At 38.7% G+C, this 19,200-nt stretch overlaps 1 protein-coding gene across 1 annotated transcript; it reads left to right on the top strand.

The window, feature by feature from the left end:
- The first annotated feature begins 1,194 nt into the window (after nucleotides 1-1,194).
- Nucleotides 1,195-17,769, top strand: LOC311521063 (mannosylglucosyl-3-phosphoglycerate phosphatase-like). The gene is made up of 7 exons (XM_084629164.1): nucleotides 1,195-1,262; nucleotides 4,503-5,083; nucleotides 6,787-6,934; nucleotides 9,626-9,791; nucleotides 10,615-10,762; nucleotides 11,336-11,519; nucleotides 17,466-17,769. The coding sequence occupies exons 1-7, from the start codon at nucleotides 1,217-1,219 to the stop codon at nucleotides 17,645-17,647; spliced, it is 1,455 nt and encodes a 484-aa protein (XP_084485290.1). The 5' UTR covers nucleotides 1,195-1,216; the 3' UTR covers nucleotides 17,648-17,769.
- The last annotated feature ends 1,431 nt before the right edge of the window (nucleotides 17,770-19,200 follow it).

Here is a 19,200-nt window from a genome sequence, read left to right as displayed (position 1 = left end):
TCTGGCCAATCATACACCCTCTCCTGATTTAAGATGGCCTCTCACTGCTACAGGAGAACTCTATCGATAAATTTTCCTACATGAAAATTTTAGTTCAGGATAAAGGCAACTAACCAGAGGAAAGGAGATACTGACTCTGTAAAGCATATTCTTCAGTTGGTTTCTGGTTTCTCCTTGTGACATACTTGTCTACACACAGACTTGCACAGGTTTGTTTTTACATTCTTTTGTATTTTAATGTAATGACTATGACATTGACACAAAATATAGTCACTGTGGAATGAACACTCACAATATAAAGAATATTGTTATCTATTTTAGCATCCAAGAATCTAAAATCAACTTTAGATTTAAGGGTAACACCACTTCAGTTATGACTAAGCATGTAACTCTTGGATACTGAGCCTTTTCTCCCACTGCATTTGTCATTCCTGCCACACTTTTTTCACTTTGCAGAATCAATATTCCTGAAAGCAACCTTTATTGTCAATCTGCTTCAGGAAGTGCTGTACTCAGAAGGATTGACATAGAGCACTGGTAAAGTGATTTAATGGCAGCAACATCAGCATTGATGAAATATTCCAGTAATTTGTACATGTTTTAAATATGAGGAAGATAGAGTAATATGATATAATAGAAAGAAAGGAAAGGGCTAGAAATGTGTGTTTAAAACAAAGAAAGGGGAGAAGGCTAAAAGATGAGACAATATTTGGAAAAGAAGAAAACAGATAAGATGGAAATAGAAGAGGAAGGGCATGGGGGAGTGAAAGTTGAAATGAAGAAATGGAAAAGACAGGACGGATATTATTGTTGTTATTTATTAATTGTGTTAACATAGTGCTAAGGGGTAAATGCTGTTGCTATTTTCTGCTTCCAACTTCTTGTTTCTTTTCCTCCCTTTCTGTTCAGAGACTCTTTTCTATAAAAACTCAAAGAATGGAGTGAACACTCCCTCACTTTTCTTTTGTGTCTAAGCATGTTTTCCTAGTTTGAAGCAGTTGCCACTCTCTAAAACAGAATTAATTCCACCTGGAAAAGAAAGCTACAAAGATGGTCCAACCGCACTAACCATCTAATAAAGCAAGTTGAAAGTTGTATTTCTTCTTGTAGATTTGCTGCAGCTATAAAAAAGTTCAGTTCCTTGAATCCACTTATAATATTTAGTGGAGACTGCTTAAATCCATCAACTTTAAGTTCAATAACAAAAGGAAAACATATGATTCCTATATTAAATGCAGTGGGAGTACACTTTGCAGTCTTTGGTAAGTAAATGTTATTTACAGATGCATTTCATAATATCTATGCCATGTTAATATATTTACAGCTACCTTTTACAGGCGCACCCACAGTTAGATTGTAAGCTCTATAGTGACCAAAAGACTTAGATTGTGTGTCCCTTATATCTTGTAAAACACCATTTATTTTGCTGCATGGTGGCTCAAATCCTCAACCCAGCAACTAGTCTGAAAGCTGGGGGGGCCTCGATGGATGAGCAGAAGTGTGTGGGAGAGAAATCATCCCCTCCCTCAGGAAGCTGGGGAGCCTTTCAGCAGAGGATACTTCAGCCTGAGAGCTGAAATAGTGCTCTGCAGACACAATGTGCCTTTTCGTCCATTGGAGCAAGCACCACAGGATCTGTATAATGGCAGCGCCTTTGGCCTTCCCCCAGCAGGTTACTGCACAAGGGAGTTTCTGTGGAGCAAGACTTCACAATGCACAAGGGGTGGGTTCACGCTGCAGAACCTTCCAAACCCCACCCTTTTCTTGTGAAGCATAACTGCACTGGTTTCCTTTGCAGGATGCCCTCTGCAGCTATAGAGGAGGTGGCAGGACTTGCCTTTATAAATAGGGAACCAAAGGGGAAAGCAACTACCAAAGGGGAAAGCAACCCCTTTCCAAAGGGGAAAGCAACTAAGGGCTCATAACAAAGAATGCCCTGCCAGCAGCCACCTCTTCTTCTTTATATACCAATCAGGCTCTAATTCAGATGCCCCTGATATTCATGAGTATGATGACATATGTCACAAAGAGGCGGCCTCTTAGAGAGGTAGGTCCCTGGATATTTAGAGCTTTATAAGATTTTGGTTTTTGTCTTATAATCAACCTGAAAACCAATAGGCAGCCTGTGCGAAAGATAGAGCACATGTTTAATGTGCTTGTGAAAAGGAACAGCACTTAGCAACAGATTAATATAATCTCCACATGAAACCAACTTTCTTTTTGATCCTGGGAGCAAGTGCCCACTCTTCTGAATAATCTCGGCCCAATAATGTCAGCACCAGTAGACCAGCTAAACTAACTGATCTTTTCAGGTAGAAGAATGTGTTCTTATAAACCATAACAAATCAAACAATCACAAACCCTAGCTGGGTCTAGAGTTCTCTTAGGTAAATGTAACCCTTCTGCCCGTCAGAGTTGGCAGCAACAAGGGCCGGGTTCAGTATCTAGGGGATCCATTCCAATAACACAATGCAAACTGGCTCGCGCCCCCACCCAGTCACCTGGGACAAATATATATCACCCCTGCTGGGTGCCTCCAAGAGGCAATACTTCCCCTCTCGCAAGCACATAGTCTGAGTGTAGCAAAAGCCTTTTAATAACAGAGAGAAACAATGTGGCATTATGTTGGGGAAACACCACCAACAGGATTCATAACACAACCCATGAGCAAAAAAACCCACCCCAAGCAAATTGGGGCATGTCCTTTTCCCTTTGGTTCTTGAGTCCAATGTATCTTCAGGCTCCCCCACTACTTAACACAACACTCAGTGATTTCAGCTATTAGGTGAATTCAGCTTGTAGTAGGGGAGCCCCAGTGCTGTTGCACTGTTAGCCCAAAGTGAGCTCAGCAGCCTATAACTAGACTTCTAATGAAATCAAAATTAGCTCTGATATTCCACAGTGGAGAGAGGAGGAAGTGCAATTAGTATGTAAGGCCCTCACCAAGGGGCCTATACCACCAAGTATTAATACTTGTCCCTAGCCTCTCTCAATTCACTCAGTTTTGGAGCTTTGGAACCCATGACCCTTGCCTAGCGAGTGCTACTTAATTGATGGTGAATCCCTCCATCATAACAAAAGGCCACGTACAGTTCCAAGCACAGTTCCCATAATCAGGGTAATAACAATTTATTCTTCCTGCCCCAATAACAGAGACGCTGGGGATCCCACAGCAGCCAAAGTGACCATTTGGGCAGCTATGGTCTCATTCTAGGCGGGGTGGGTGTGCCTATGCAAATGAGATCGGCCCCTGAAGTTCTTTTCCACAACTTGCCACACCTCACCACCAGATGTCAGGGTGGAGCTCATCCTGACACTGCTTACATCAATATATAATCAGATGTATACGTATAGCTAAGGCGAGAGTAGCACTGGAGGTGCCATTCTGCCCAGTGACAGGCCTTTCTTCCTGGGCAAAAAGGGGGGAAGAGAAATGCATATTCTTTATTATATTTGGTTTTTCAAACAGCACAGGCTAGATGCCTGTCTTTTTCCCATGCAAACTTATTTGAACGGAACAGCAAGGTCAGCTAGTCTTTCATTTTCCTTTCTACTTTTTGGTCACTGCTTTGCAAAGCTCAAAAGCCACTCAGTAGTAAAAAAAAACAAAAAAAAAAACTTCTGTATCACCAACTTTGTGTTTTCCTAGTCTTCCTATTCTAAATATACAGTGTACATTTGTACAGCACTATATAGACCATAGCACTAGATAAAGGACCATATTTTCAGAGATGTGTATGTTTATAAAAACCCATATTTGTGCATGTTAACAGGTACTTATGCATGAAATTGTCCCTTTTTGTATGTTAATAGAGTTTGTTCCAGGCCTGTGGGTTTTTGTACATTAACTTTTGGACCATCCTCCCAAGCAGTTTGGTGTACATAATTGTTTGGCATAATGCACAATAGATATAGGGTTCCTGAAAGTCAGATACAAGACCACAAATAATAGCTCCAAGACTTGATCCACTGACCTGTTTAATCCTGGCTGTATCAAAAGTCTCTCTTAAATAGGCCTAATTATTTATGCACACCTTTGTAATCTCTGGTAGCTTTTGGCATGGTACCAGAAAGCACCTTTTTCTTTCCCCCATTACATTTCAAAGGTCAGCGAAAGACATGGTATGATAAACTGAGAGATGTATCTTTATTTTTCTCTCAGTAATCTTGCCCTGGGTATTACATATGATATTTTTTTCTAGCCAAAAATATTGGGCTTGCTAAAATTTAGATAATCTATGTATAAAAAGAAGTAGATGCATAAAAGTGGATATTTTCGGCAAAGCATATAGTATAAACCTGGGCTAACTACAGAAGTAAATGGAATGACTAACGGTTTTCACAGCTGTAAAAGAGAGGAATTTGGTCCTTTAGTTTGAAGAAAAAAAGCTTTCATATCTCTAATGCTATTCTAAATGACATATAAAAACTAAAATTATCTCATGAGACCACTTTTTGTTGTTAACCTTAACAAGCTCGCTTCTGGACTTTTGTATTTTTAGGAAACCATGAATTTGATTTTGGTGTTGACGTTCTGGAAGATTATATACAACAAATGAAATTTCCATGGTTTCTCAGCAATGTATATGACAGATTTACCTCTAAACCTCTAGGCCATGGTTCAGTAAAAAATGTAGTTAAATGGAATAATACGAAAATTGGTTTAATGGGATTAGTAGAAGAAGATTGGCTGGATACCTTGCCTACCATTAACAAATCAAACCTAAACTACATAGATTATGTCAAAGCAGCTAATAAAATATCTGCAGAACTTAAAGCAGAGGGAGCAGAACTTATGATTGCTATGACACACATGAAATGGATTAATGACATCAGACTTGCCCAGAACGCCCGAGGAATAGATCTGGTTCTGGGGGGCCATGACCATGATTATGGAATCAAAAAGGTGAATGGAACTTGGATTGTCAAAAGTGGGTCTGATTTCAGGAATTTCTCAAAAATAAATATAAGAAAGTTTGGTGCATCACTTCAGTACACATTTCAGAGGATTGACATTTTGAGGAACCTAGAAGAAGATTCTTTTATAAAATCAGTGGTGGATGATTATACTCAAAACCTGCAGGTAGGTACAACTTCCTTAAATATTTTGTTCTAGAAAAAGAAGATGATAATTGTTGTTTTAAGTGATCAGACTGATAACAGTGGGCCAAATTCTGATCTCAGTTATGACATAAATCTGGATTAATGCCACTCTATTCTATTCAACGATATTTACACTGAAGTCAGTGAAATTACTCTGCTTGTACAAATACAAATTAAATTGATTTTGCAAACAGATATAAAAGAACTTGTTTCATTTCAGGCCTACCAAAATTGACCGGCCCATTAAGGTTGAAACTGAGGGCAAAATTCCTTCCTGATGTAACTCCACTGACTTCAGTGGAATTATATCAAGAAAAAATTTGGTCCATTACATTTTAATGGCTTCAGCTTATTTTTTTTTAATGGAATGTCAAACTTTAAAGTACTGAATCCATGAGTGAATTGCTATTAAAAGACACCACCTTATCAAACTTTGTTTTGAGATCAAGTATAAGGATATACTATAACAATAGACAATTTTATCCATTTTGTGTCTACAGTAAATATAGTCCCTACAATATGTAATAAAGCTCTCATGGCAAAAAAAGAACGCCATTGAAGTCCCTCTGTCAGTGAATCTGAAGAATTGCAGTGTCTATATACGTGTGAATTAATGAAGTAGTGTATAGAGTCCTCCATTCTATGAGTGCTGATGTCATTTCAATGGAAAGCCACTGGCCTTAATTAAGAATTTCCCTTCTTTTATTATTACAGCTATTGTCTATTATTTGTATTACTGTTGCACCCTGGGAACCTAGAGCTTTATATTTAAGGACATTTCATTTATGACTGTTGACATTTCCACTGAGAATAAAATATTCTGACAAAATGTTAAAATGCCAAATAAGCTAGTTCCTCTGACATGCAATATTGATACCATTTATAGTCCATGGCAGCTTCCTGCTCAGCAGTCTTTCGTCTGTGTAGGAGGGTGCATCTATGAATTACTGTATCCTAAAATCCTAAAGGAACTAAACCTCACAAGGAAATTTTAATTGGATAGTCTGTATCCACAGGGGTACTAAAAACTAGCACACATTATAGGCGGACTTTGAAACTGTTAAATTCAGTTTGATTCTAAAATTGTTTGTAATCCCAGGATGACTGAATCTATCTTTAGCTTCTCTATGATAGGAAAAGTATCCATTTCTGACAATGAGCGTCAACCAGTACTCTTGAACTTGTGCTGCATACGGCTATTTGAGAGAGTAGCCAAGAACGAACTGCTTTTCAGAAAGTTGTTTCAAAAACTGTGATTAAAACCTCAGAACAGGTTTCTTGATCTCTGCTGTTGTCTGCTGATTACTATTATCTGCATTCTGTCTGTATACAATATAACTGCAAGAAATTACAGAATGGGATTTCCCCTACCTAGTCAAACTCAAGATAAATGTATTTTTGTAGGTCTGTATGGAATGTTAAGTTCTCATCAGTGTAGGTGTATAATGGAAGCCAGGTGGATTTGGAATTGTTGCTATTTGTCCATTGCCAGAATAAATCACCTTCTGTGCACCTATTCAGATTCATAGGGGATTGAGAAGAGACTATATTCTTCTTCCATGGCTTGGCTTTCTTTTTTTTTTCTGCTCAAAATTTTAAACATTTTTACAGTGTAATTCTGTAGTTTTCAGGACATATTTGTTTCAAATAAATAGAGTCTGCTATAAACCCTTCTCTTTTTAGCCTCTTTTAGAGGAAGTTCTTTGTCCAATCGACACAGAATTAGACGGTCGTGTTTCTACTGTAAGAAGATCAGAGAGCAACCTGGGAAACTTGATAACTAATGCAATGTTAGAAGCTACTCATGCTGATGTAGCATTACTCAATTCAGGTTGTCCTTTTAAAAAACATTTATTGTAATCCAAAATGTTTGGAATGTTTTAACATTAATTTACTTGTTAAAGACGGAGCAATGTTTGGAATATTATTTAATTACTTAATTAGGAGTGGTCCCAGCCACTCATCTGAGTCAGAGTACATCAAGAAGTCAATGGATTTGAACAGGTCAAATGAGTTATGTTACACTGATCAAAGCCCCTGAAGAAATCAGGAACTAGAGAATTTTTATTGGAAAACTAATTAAGGTCAATTTGATTGGTTCATAGACAATCTGACAATTATAACATGTACCCAAAATATTAGGGTGTCATAAAAGTAAACAAGTAAACTAACTGGCTGATTTTGGTAAGGTTTTGGAGTACATGATAAGTTTATATATCATACCAAAACAAATAGAAATGGTATTAAAGCATTATATTATCAGGATATGACCCTTTACCATCTTGTTTGAAAACAGTACCCTTTTCTACCCTCTATCTTTGTCTAGTTCCTTTATCTCTTAAAGCAGGGGTGGGCAAACTACGGCCTGCAGGCTGGATCCGGCCCATCAGGGCTTTGGATCTGGCTTACGGGATTGCCAGTCCCAGAAGCGGACAGCACCATGTCCCTACAGCCCCTGCGGGTCAGGGGGGCAGAGGGCTCTGCGCCCCATGCAACTCCCATTGGTCGTGAACTGGGAACCGCGGCCAGTGGGAGCTTCGGGGGAGGTACCCACAGGTGAGGGCAGCGCGCAGAGCCCTCTGCCCCTGCCCCCGCCCCAGGGCTGTAGGGATGTGGTGCTGGCTGCTTCCGGGAGCAGCATGTGGCCAAGGCAGGCAGGGAGCCTGCCCTAGTCCCAGTGTGCTCCACTGGCACCCCGGAGCTGCTCCAGGTAAGCAGCGCTGGGCCGAAGCCTGCACCCTGAACCCCTGCTGATCCCCGCACCCAAAGTCCCTGCCCTGAGCCCCCTGCTGCACCCTGCTTGCACCCCAACCCCCTGCCCCGAGCCCTCTGCCACACTCTGCACCCCCTCCTGCACCCCAACTCCCTTCCTTGAGCCCCTTCTTACACCCCGCACCCCTCCTCTGCCCCAACCCCTTGCCCTGAGCCCCTTCCTGCACACTGCACCCCCTCCCACACTCTGCACTCCCTCCCACACCCCAACCTTCTGCCCCAGTCCTACATTCATGGCCCTGCATGCAATTTCCCCACCCAGATGTGGCCCTCAGGCTAAAAAGTTTGCCCATCCCTGTCTTAAAGCATATGCTCTCCAAGGTAGGAACCATGCCAATTGTGTTTGTACTGTTGCCGGAAACAAACTAATGATAGTAATAGTAGTAAATGAGACTCAAAGGGGTTATAGCACAACAGTATCTCAGTAACACTAAATATCTAAGGTGAAATCTTGGCGCCATTTTGTAATTCTTCCCCCTCTCATTCCCTAATAATAAAAAGTAATAAGAATAATAATGCATTTAAAAAACCCTCCCATTTCCACATGTACACAATTCGCATTGGTACAAAGAACAATTTGCTTCCCTTTATTACCTATTTCAAAATTTGTTTAAAAAAACTTTCCACAAATCTTCATGGACAAAGTTAGTTTGGTTGGATTTAAATCCCCCTTACTCTGCTCCTCTTTTCCTTGTAAGCAATTATTCTTTTATAAATAGTTTCCCTTTAAAATAAGAAACTTGCTTGGTACATGGTCTTATTTTTAAATTGGACATATTGTTTGTTGTTACAAGCATGGTTTTTCAGTTTAAAAATGAAGACTGATCCTCCAGACACGTTGCACATTCATGTGCAGAATTTATATGTGTGTGAGTAGTCCCATATGTGTAAGTATTTGCACAATCAGGGTCTAAAAATATGCCTACTTCTATTCTGATTTTTGTCATTTTCCTTTAAAAAGAGAATGTTGCCAGTGTAGAATTGGGCTTTTGATTGGTTCTTGCTGAATGTTTGTTTTAAAGGGAAAATGTTGAATGTACCTTTTTTTTATTCTAAAAGGGAGTTGTTGCTTGCATGTTTTAAAACTGAAAACATGATGGTGCTAGCTGGGGTCTCTTTGTCAGTTTTATTTTTTGTTTTAAGAAGGAAATGATTTTTTGTGGTTTTTCATTTTTAAAATGGCAAGATTTGTTGTCAGAAAGGTTTTTTGTTAATTTAAAATTGAAATTATTGTTCCAGGAAAACTCACCTTTTTGGCAGAGAACTAAAATTAAAACTTTCAGGCCAAAAGGTTTTGGAAAGTTAAGAATATGTATAAACAGGGAATTTTCGTGGAAACTGTTTGGTAAGCTTAACTATAGTAGGTGCTATCCAGCATCCACTCTAATATAGCTGCAAGAGCACTTTGTGTTTCCCTGAGAAATAAGTCTACAATCTGTAAAGACTTCCACATATGCTTAATTTTATGCAGTGTGAACAGTCCCATTGAAGTCACTAAAATTAGCATACTTTCTTATTTTTTTAAATCAATAGGATTATTTACAGCACATAAAGTTAGACATGTATTTAAATCTTTGCAGTACCAGGGCCCATGGCATTATTTAAATAATCATTATTAACCATATAAATCCTTTCTCTTCAAGACAACAAACCTTAAAACTTGTATCATTTGTATTAGATAATCAGGCTATTTACCCATGGTAGAAAAAGGACCAGGGAGTATCTTGATTTTCTTTTATGATGATTGTAGGTACCCTTCGTTCAAACCATATACATCCTGCAGGAGATTTTACTATGCATGATCTTTTAACTATCCTTCCCATTGTGGACCCACTTCTAGTAGTCAGAATTACAGGAGGACAACTGTTGGAAGCTCTCGAAAATGGAGTCTACAGATATCCAGCTCTTGATGGAAGGTATATAGAATATTTATCCAACCCCTTTTTATACGAAAATGCCAATTGTTCTGAACACTTGTGGAAATTCTCCACACTGTCCCGATGAGTAGCCACTTTAATGCTAACATTCAAATGCTCTAGGTAATGATGATGAATTCACAAGCCTATGTGATAACTGTATTGAGCATATTAATACACCACTCTAAGCAAGACAAATGACTAATATAAGTACAAACATAAAACCTATGGATACAGATAAATCTTTGTCACACACAATGTATGAAAATCTATACAAAATAAATGTGATTCTTATTTGGAGCTTACTTTTTATAGTGAAAATAACAAAAATAAGGAAACCTGTATATGGCTGGTTAATAGGTATTCCATTCTGGAACTAACTTGATTCCACAGATAATAGATTGATTAATTGAATTTTCAGGTTATATGAATTAATTGGGTCAGTATGACAGGTTGGGATTTAGCAACTGGTCCAAAAGTTCAGTTTGGCTGTTAAAAATGAAACCTGGAAACCATTGTGACCATGGTGCAAGAATTGGAGAATTCAGACCTTTCACTCCGTAATCCGGTAGCCCAGATGATTACCTGGGACCAATGGCCACTGGTAAGAAGAGTAAAAGCTGCCTTTTCAGTGTGGTATTTTATAGAGTAATCAGAGAAAGTATTGTCTTTGGTATTACGAACATACTTCAAACACTAAATTAGTTATTGTGAGTTTATATAGCAGTTTACTGAAGTATACTTGTTCAGAATTCTGGAAGGGTCAATACTTTGGTCGGTTCTTTCTTCATACCAAAAAAAAATATTTCTTTTTAACTTCCAGGTTTCCTCAAGTAGCAGGAATGGAATTTGGATTTGATCCAAATGCAGAACCAGGGCACCGAATTATAAGAGACTCTGTAAAGATTCAAGGACAATATCTCAAGAAAAACAAAGTCTATCAACTTGCCATTAAGGAATACTTAGCTAATGTAAGCTGTAATGTGTTTAAATATTTTGAATGATTTTCATGCTCCAGGAGTGTTGTTTTTTATGAAATACTGTCTCATGTTGATGGATTAATTTGACTCCATTTTAGGTTGATCACTCCCTCCACCCCCAGAGTTGCTATCTGTCTTTATTTCTTATACAAATTTCTATAATTCTCCACCCTTCTTCCCATTCCTTGCAAAATATTAGACTTGATTTCTGAGTGTGCTTTAACTTTCAGACCACGCACTAAAATTCTGCTGGTGAATTTTGCACATGCAAATATTGTTTTTGCATATTTAAATCAAGTAGTAGGTCACCCAGTAGACGCAATTACTGTACTTACATTCAAAATGTATGTGCGTTCAATTTGGAAGTTGTCTGAAAGTCTGCCTCCTAACATTCAATCTTACTCTGTTACTGAATACAATATTTTTAATCAAATCAACCCTAGCTACTATTCTAACAAATGTGTTACTTATAATTATACTTATAATTATAATGGTTTATAAATAGACAATTAAGTGCTTATATTTTAAAGATATTCTTCATTAAATATAATTATTACTTTTCAGGGAAAGGATGGCTATGTAATGTTTCAGAATTGTCCTAGGATGTATGATACAGAAACTGCACAGACACTTTCCACAGTTGTAGTTAATCACTTTGAATCTATCAAGATTGTGCATGGCATCAAAAAGTGCATCTCAGGTCACCGAATGAGTTTAATTACCAAGTCCAAATCAGCATCACTAACAGGTAATTTAAAATATATCATTTGAGGCACAATGGGCTACAATCCTTACTGTGGACTTTGGGCACCATTGCAATTACAAATAATTAAGCGTATTTGTTCCTAAATTTCTAAATTTGTTGTGCAGCATTTAGTGATTTACCAAAGAATAATCTCTTTATCTGCTAAAGGTAGCATTCAGGGCATATGGTTCATTGCGTGGGAATGGGACTGACCACGTTGTTTTCTGCAGAGAGAGGGGTGGCAGGCTGCACAGGGAAGCTGACAGGTATGGAAGGATGGAGGAGGAACATAACAGACTTCAAAAGCTTAAACCCCTAAATTAGCATGAAATTCTGATGTCCTTTGTCAGTCTTCATTAAGAGGACTTAACATGAAGCTTGGGGGGACAAAATCCATGGTCTGTACCAGTAGCCATAGTATTCCCACTTAATACCTCTCCTCCCCCGCTACAGTATCTGTGGCAAGAGGATTTTTGCAGGTTGTAGGCCTACTGTCACAATCCCTCACCCTTTGGAGTTCAGATCCATGGCATATAGGGAACTGTAGGGTAGGTAGCTCTCTCTTCCCAACTCTTCCATGCAATGATTGCAGAAGTTGTGTTGTCTTTAGGGTCTTCCATGGTCACAGAGAGTCAGATTGCATTCAGCCTGAAATAAATCACTCAGTAAGTGAAAAAGGAATGAAAAAGGAGCTAGTCATCCATACTTACCTCCTTTCATTTTAAGCCATGTGAACTAAGGCCTAAATCCTCAAAGCTATTTAGGTGGCTAACTCCCATTTGATCTAAGGCTAAGTGACTCCATACACCTCCTGGGGAAGAAGACTGAAGGATTGCTGTAGCAAGTGTATTTATATGGTAGCATAAAAGGAAAAATTACAAAAAGACAACTGGAAATTCTAAGCTGTCTGACCTCATGATCTTGACATGTGATGATTATAGGAGCAAAATAATAGTTTCATTTGATTCCTTTGGGGGTAAGATAGATTTAACAATATATCAGTGACGTTACAATATCTATTATTTCTTTCGTATTAACGTTTTAAGAAGAAGGCTTATACAGTATCTGTAAATATGGTGAATTTTTGACAACAACCATTAGGGTGTAAACATGGGTTGGGATGAGGGCTTGCCAAGAACAATCACTGAATAATTTAGGGGAAAATGTTGGAAAGAGGGACTTGGTTCTTTCCAATTTTGGGTGGTGATCTGGTCTGCTTGTAATGCCTGGTGAGGGTGCATCCTCCATAGAACTAGAAAGGTTTAAATGATCTCTGAAAACTGGATAAAATGTTAAGGACTTTTTTACATTTACTAAGGAAATTGATGTTCCCTGTTAAGAAAAAAAGCAGATGCATCAGGGAAGTAATAAGAATTTTTGGTTTGTTTCTGCACAGATTCTACATACACATTTTTGCATATAGAATATGGATCTTATGCTACAAGTAGATCCAAATTCATAGAAGCATTCTCTTGTACTTAATACATACTTTCATTCTGGCATTGAAATAGTAAGACAAATGAAAGCCTTTTAAAAACAGTCTTGTGTTCTGTTTTACGATCTTTCTCACAGAGCCCAGCTCTTCATAATCTTCTACAACACCCCAGAACTATGTATTGGTTGAAATTAAATTTTAATAGTGTTATCTCTTGTATGTAAAAAGTTAAAGTTCCATTCCCTTTTTCCGTAGCAAATGTTAGTGTGCAGACCCTTCTTTAGGTCTCCCTTCACCCTCTCTTTTTGAAGCTTACTACTTTTTCATTATTGTGATGCTCAGATATTTTTTATTGCACAGTTTGAAAGTAATTTTTCAACTAGTCTGCACTGTTGGGCCAACAAAACTTGCAGGAGTCTCTCAAGCTTTCATTTATTCTTCCATAAGGAACTGTATCAGTCAAATGACTTTGGGTCAATCAACAAATCTTGACTCCATGGAACTAATCCAGGGTTGATACCATCAACTACTAGTGGACTATCTCTCTATCACTCAGTATTATAAATGCATACTTTATACCTCAGCACTCTTTGGCATCTGCTGCTGTCACTGGCCACACTGATACACTTGGAACTAACATGAATGTCAGCATTGTTGTATACGTCAGTAACAAGTAGGAGTTTGGGATTTGTACTCCTAATTTACCTAGGTAGTTCTGAAAATCCCACCCAGCATTTTCTTTTGTAAAGTCCTTTACCATGATCCCCAGTGTTTTAGTATCAGCCTATTCCAAATGAATATTAGGCAAAAGCTGCCTTCTTTAAGAATATTAATTAGTTGTCTGAAGGAGAGGGTACTGTTTTTGAGACATCCTCAGTTGATTCCACTCCAACTTGTAGACCTTCTCTGCCAGACACTTGTGCATCTATTTAGCAACTTCAATAGGATGAAATATTAAATTCTTCTTACCTCCATAACAGTAAAAAAGACATAAAGTTGAAGTATAGAAGAGAAACCTAAAAGGTATAATTCCCTTCTGGCAATTTCACCCAGGCAGTAAAATCCTGTCAGTAATCCAGGAAGCTCTGCATTAAAATATACTTTTCCTTTAGTCAGGGACAAGCAGACTCCAGAAAGATTGACATTATCCATAGTACATTTCATCCTTGCACTGAAAAAGTCTCTATCCATAACTGAGTAAGTTAAGGAATCCTCTAACGATCTCTTATCTTAAGTCTTTTTCAGTTTTCCCTATTTCCAAGAAACCAGAATCTGCCTTATTTGCACATCATAATTCACCTCACTATATTTTAGAGCAAATTTTCATTCAGAACTTTCAGCGTTCCATAGACAGGAAATTCAGAGCATTTTTGTGAATCAGGATATGCTTTATATCTCTTTGCAGCAGGTACAATGTCAAGTGTGCTTTAATCTCTTCTAGAAGATGGTCTTGACATTCTGTGGTTAAGCAGTCTGCTATATATTTTTTTGTCCAGTCCATCTAATCCTGAGAACTTTGTGGAATGTGAAGATAACTGGACTTTAAAATATCCACATAGCTCTAAATTGGGCAGGACAGACTGTCATATGTGCCTGTGAGTTATATGCCAAAAAATATAAGCAATTTTCTAAAAAGTCTGACTCAAAACTCCATGCATTATTAGTCCTATTTTTAATGCTGCCAAACTAATTTCGAACCTCAAATCACACAAAGCATCTGTAAACTCTAGAACGGGAATATTGTCTCTGGCTTTGACCTGGCTTCTCCTGTATTACCTAAGTACTGTATACTCTATTCAGGAACACAAGCTAAAAAACTACTGTTAGCAATCAACAATTTAAGTATCAAGATAACACTACTTTGAACAGAAACCTGCATTTTGACAAAAGCGTTTGTTAATGTCTCCTCTTGGATGCCCAGTTACCATTTCAGACTCTCTCTCCAAAACTTGACCTCTTATCGTTTCTTCTAATCCCTTTCCCCCCCTTCCCTCCCTCTTCTTCATTGCCTGTCTTTCCTTGTCTCCTGGACTCAGAGGGCCTGCTTTTTCCTTTGCACCATTTTGGTGGTACAAAGGGGAGAAAACCAGGCCTATCTCCCTGTAGGGACTACCTCCTGCACGGAGTCCTCGCTGTGGGGATAAAGGTGGCATAGCTGGCTCCCTAATCACCTTTCCGCACCATCCCTGTCACAATAGCTGCATTGGGTACAGAGAAGAGGCATGATTTCAGCATGCTGTACTCAGGCTATCCAAAACTGGGAGGTATTATCAGCTGGTGCATGTAGAGCAGCCCCAGATTGCTCTATTTGGGTCCAGGACAGAGAATCAGGGAGCCATAACCGGATAGGCTCCCTTCTGCTGTAGCAAGCAGAATTTCAGTGCATCAGAAAATCTGGCCATTTTTCTTTTTTCTTCCCACATATCCAGTCTCTCATTAAACCACATTTCTGTTTAATATTGTCAAAATCCACTCTCTTTACTAAACCCATGGATAAACACAGGTCCATTAGCTTGTCAGCAGCTTACCTTGTGACAGCCAATCAACTCTCTTTTGTGTCCAAAATGCAGAGCTGAAGTCATCTTCCACACCTTCACTCAAACCATGTTATTTGCCCTCTTTGAATTCCATGTTGGCTTCCTATCTCTTACATCACATGCAAACTCTTCTTCATTATCTACAGGCTCCTATGTACACGGGTCTGTGAGGGGTTGGATCACAGAAACCCCCTGGGGGTTGCCACCTGATGTGCCAAGACTACTTCTGCTCCTGCTTTCCTGCCCTGTCAGCTTAGGACTTCAGTGCCCTGCCTGGTTTGAGCCAGACTGCTAGCCTGCTGCAAACTCAGACCCAGGTCTGAACCACATCCCCTAACAGCTGTAGGCTTAACTGAAAGCAGCTTACCGAAGTGTTCCTGTCTTTAACACTCAGATCCCAACTCCCAATGGGGTCCAAACCCCAAATAAATCCGCTTTACCCCGTATAAAGCTTATACAGGGTAAACTCATAAATTGTTTACCCTCTATAACACTAATAGAGAGGTATGCACAGCTGTTTGCCCCCCCCCCAAAAGTATTAATACATACTCTGGGTTAATTAATAAGTAAAAGGTGATTTTATTAAATATAGAAATTAAGATTTAAGTAGTTCCAAGTAGTAACAGACAGAACAAAGTGAATTACCAAGCAAAATAAAATAAAACATGCAAGTCTAAGTCTAGTACAGTAATAAAAACTGAATACAGATAAAATCTCACCCTTAGAGATGTTTCAATAAGTTTCTTGAGCAGACCAGACACCTTTCTAGTCTGGATACAATCCTTTCCCCGGTTACAGCCCTTGTTCAAGCTCAGGTGGTAGCTAGGGGATTTCTCATGATGGCTGTCTCCTTTGTTCTGTTCCACCCCCTTATATGGCTTTGGCACAAGGCGGGAATCCTTTGTCTCTCTGGGTCCTGTCCCTCTGCCCCAATGGAAAAGCACCAGGTTTAAGATGGATTTCAGTACCAGGTGACATGGTCACATTTCCTGTGAGACTCCAAGCCTTCATTTCTCCCAGCCTGACTCACAGGAAGGCCTGCCTGTAAACAGAGCCATCCACAGTCAATTGTCGTGGTTGATGGGAGCCATCAAGATTCCAAACAACCATTAATAGCCCACACTTTGCATAACTACAATAGGCCCTCAGAGTTATATTTCATATTTCTAGTTTCAGATACAAAAGTGATACATTCCTACAAATAGGATGATCACACTCAGTAGATTATAAGCTTTGTAATGATACCTTACAAGAGACCTTTTGCATGAAGCATATTTTAGTTACATTATATTCACCCTCATCAGCATACTTTTATAAAATCATATAGAGCGTGTCAGAGAGTCCTTTTTCTCTCTACTCTTTCTAATCCTGCTGCTATACTGCTTTTGCTTTGTCTTCTATCAGAATGGTAGTGTGTGATGTCCCTTTTGCACAATGTATGCGCTAGCCTTAATTTGAGTGATGAATACATTCAAAATATCTAAAATAAATAAATAGTTCCAACGTTCAATCTCCACCAGTCTGGGTAAGATTTGAACTAGGAACCTAAAAGTGAAAGGCAGTAGGTCATCCCATTATTAATCCCTTGAACAGTCATTAACCTCAGATTCATATATTTTAAATCTAAAGCGCTACAACAGCAGATTGGCCCACATTCTGTAAAAATTATTTCCTGGATTCTGACATATTTTCAACAAGTAAGAGAATGGTGCTTTACCTTATTTGTTGATGTCTGAGCTAACACTATTAAAATATAGCTCTCTGGGTTTGCAAAGGGAGTACTCATGGTAAGCTTTGTGCAACATGAATTTATGAAGGGCCAATCAGAAAATTCCAGTTACTCATAAATAAGGCAGGTTTTTAGTATGTTAATTATTTTAATAGCTTATTCGCAGTATAGTCAGATGCACATTTAGGTTGTTTACATGAAGAGAATTTAGTTTAATTAGCACTAACATTTCATGAATTTACCACAAGCCTTTGAAACAAGAACAGATAAAAGCACATCAGTAGTTGCAGTGCCTGGCATAGAAGGAAGAATCTGTCACATTTCCAAGGAAATGAAGGAACACTTGCGACAACTAAGAATGGCAAGGAAAGAAGGGCTAAACACCTTTCCCCCACTTAGCAAAGACTTTGAGAATTCTGACTCTGACTGAAAGTGATAAATATCACCAGTGATGTAGTACCTGAAACCATATGATCTGCTACTTCATTTGTTATATGTATTCTGCATATTTATTAGAATTATTTAGCTTTTCCTTTCCATTGTATTTAAAATGTTCCCTTGGTTTTAGAGTTTATTCATTTGAAACAATTTAAAATAGTTCTTGCATTCATCAAATCTCTCTCTAAGAAAATGTAATACAACCGTTTTCTTGTATTTAAAATAATATAAGGAACTAATGTTTGTTCATTTTGGAAATAACTTCTGGTTGCCTTTGTTAAACTGGTGCTTTTCATATTGTTGCCATTTTACGTATAGCTCTACTTGTAATTATAATGTCCACTACCCATAAGTACTAGTTTCTAGTGAAGCTATATGATGTTTACAGTATTAAATCTGAAAGTTATTTTTGTTTACTGACATAAACCTAACTAATGCATTCATAGAGAAAATGCTTACACCACATCGGAGTAAAACTCAGATTATAGTAATGGTCAAAGGATGATGATAGACTGTGCTTGGCTAACTATTGCATGGCCACTAAAATGTCACAAAATGGGAAAGCGTCATGTCAAATATTTATTGTTCCCTGTGTGATCACCACTTAGAACGAATAGAGAAGAACCTGTGTACCCTCCTTAATGTACTGATGTTTATAACTTGTCTGATATTTTAGTATGATTATCCATGTGACCTGTAAAGCCTGTGAAACCAATAAAAACTTATACGAAGGGGTGATAAACATATTGAGGTGTTTCTCTAATGCATTTTTAATTTTTTAATTATAAAAAGAGACTTTTTTATTCAGATGCATTTAATGACATTTCCCTTTTAGCAGGTTCTGAGAAGTCTGTCACACATGCTCCAAGTAGATCACATTCTCATAGCCCTGGTCTACACTAGGTGTTGAGGTCGAATTTAGCAGCGTTAAATCGATTTAACCCTGCACCCGTCCACAGGATGAAGCCCTTTTTTTCGACTTAAAGGGCTCTTAAAATCGATTTCCTTACTCCACCCCCGACAAGGGGATTAGCGCTGAAATCGGCCTTGCTGGGTCGAATTTGGGGTACTGTGGACACAATTAGACGGTATTGGCCTCCATGAGCTATCCCAGAATGCTCCATTGTGGCTGCTCTGGACAGCACTCTCAACTCAGATGCACTGGCCAGGTAGACAGGAAAAGGCCCGCAAACTTTTGAATTTCAATTTCCTGTTTGGCCAGCGTGGCAAGCTGCAGGTGACCATGCAGAGCTCATCAGCAGAGGTGATGATGCAGAGCTCATCAGCAGAGGTGACCATGATGGAGTCCCAGAATTGCAAAAGAGCTCCAGCATGGACCAAACGGGAGGTATAGGATCTGATCGCTGTATGGGGAGAGGAATCCATGGTATCAGAACTCTGTTCCAGTTTTCAAAATGCCAAAACGTTTGTCAAAAATCTCCCAGGGCATGAAGGAGAGAGGCCATAACAGGGACCTGAAGCAGTGCAGTGTGAAACTTCAGGAGCTGAGGCAAGCCTACCAGAAAACCAGAGAGGCGAACGGCC

The sequence above is a fragment of the Lepidochelys olivacea genome (genome assembly GCF_965140295.1).
Source record: "Lepidochelys olivacea isolate rLepOli2 genome assembly, chromosome: 5".
In the NCBI taxonomy this organism is placed as follows: Eukaryota; Metazoa; Chordata; order Testudines; family Cheloniidae; genus Lepidochelys; species Lepidochelys olivacea.
Note: the sequence above shows the minus strand (reverse complement) of the source record. Positions and strands in the feature narration are given on the sequence as shown.

Coding starts and splice junctions, on each gene's coding strand:
- LOC311521063 (XM_084629164.1), top strand. CDS start 1,217: ATGATTCCTATATTAAATGCAGTGGGAGTACACTTTGCAGTCTTTG. Junction 6,935..9,625: donor TGTAGCATTACTCAATTCAG/GTTGTCCTTTTA, acceptor TGATGATTGTAG/GTACCCTTCGTTCAAACCAT. Junction 11,520..17,465: donor CAAATCAGCATCACTAACAG/GTAATTTAAAAT, acceptor ATTTACCACAAG/CCTTTGAAACAAGAACAGAT.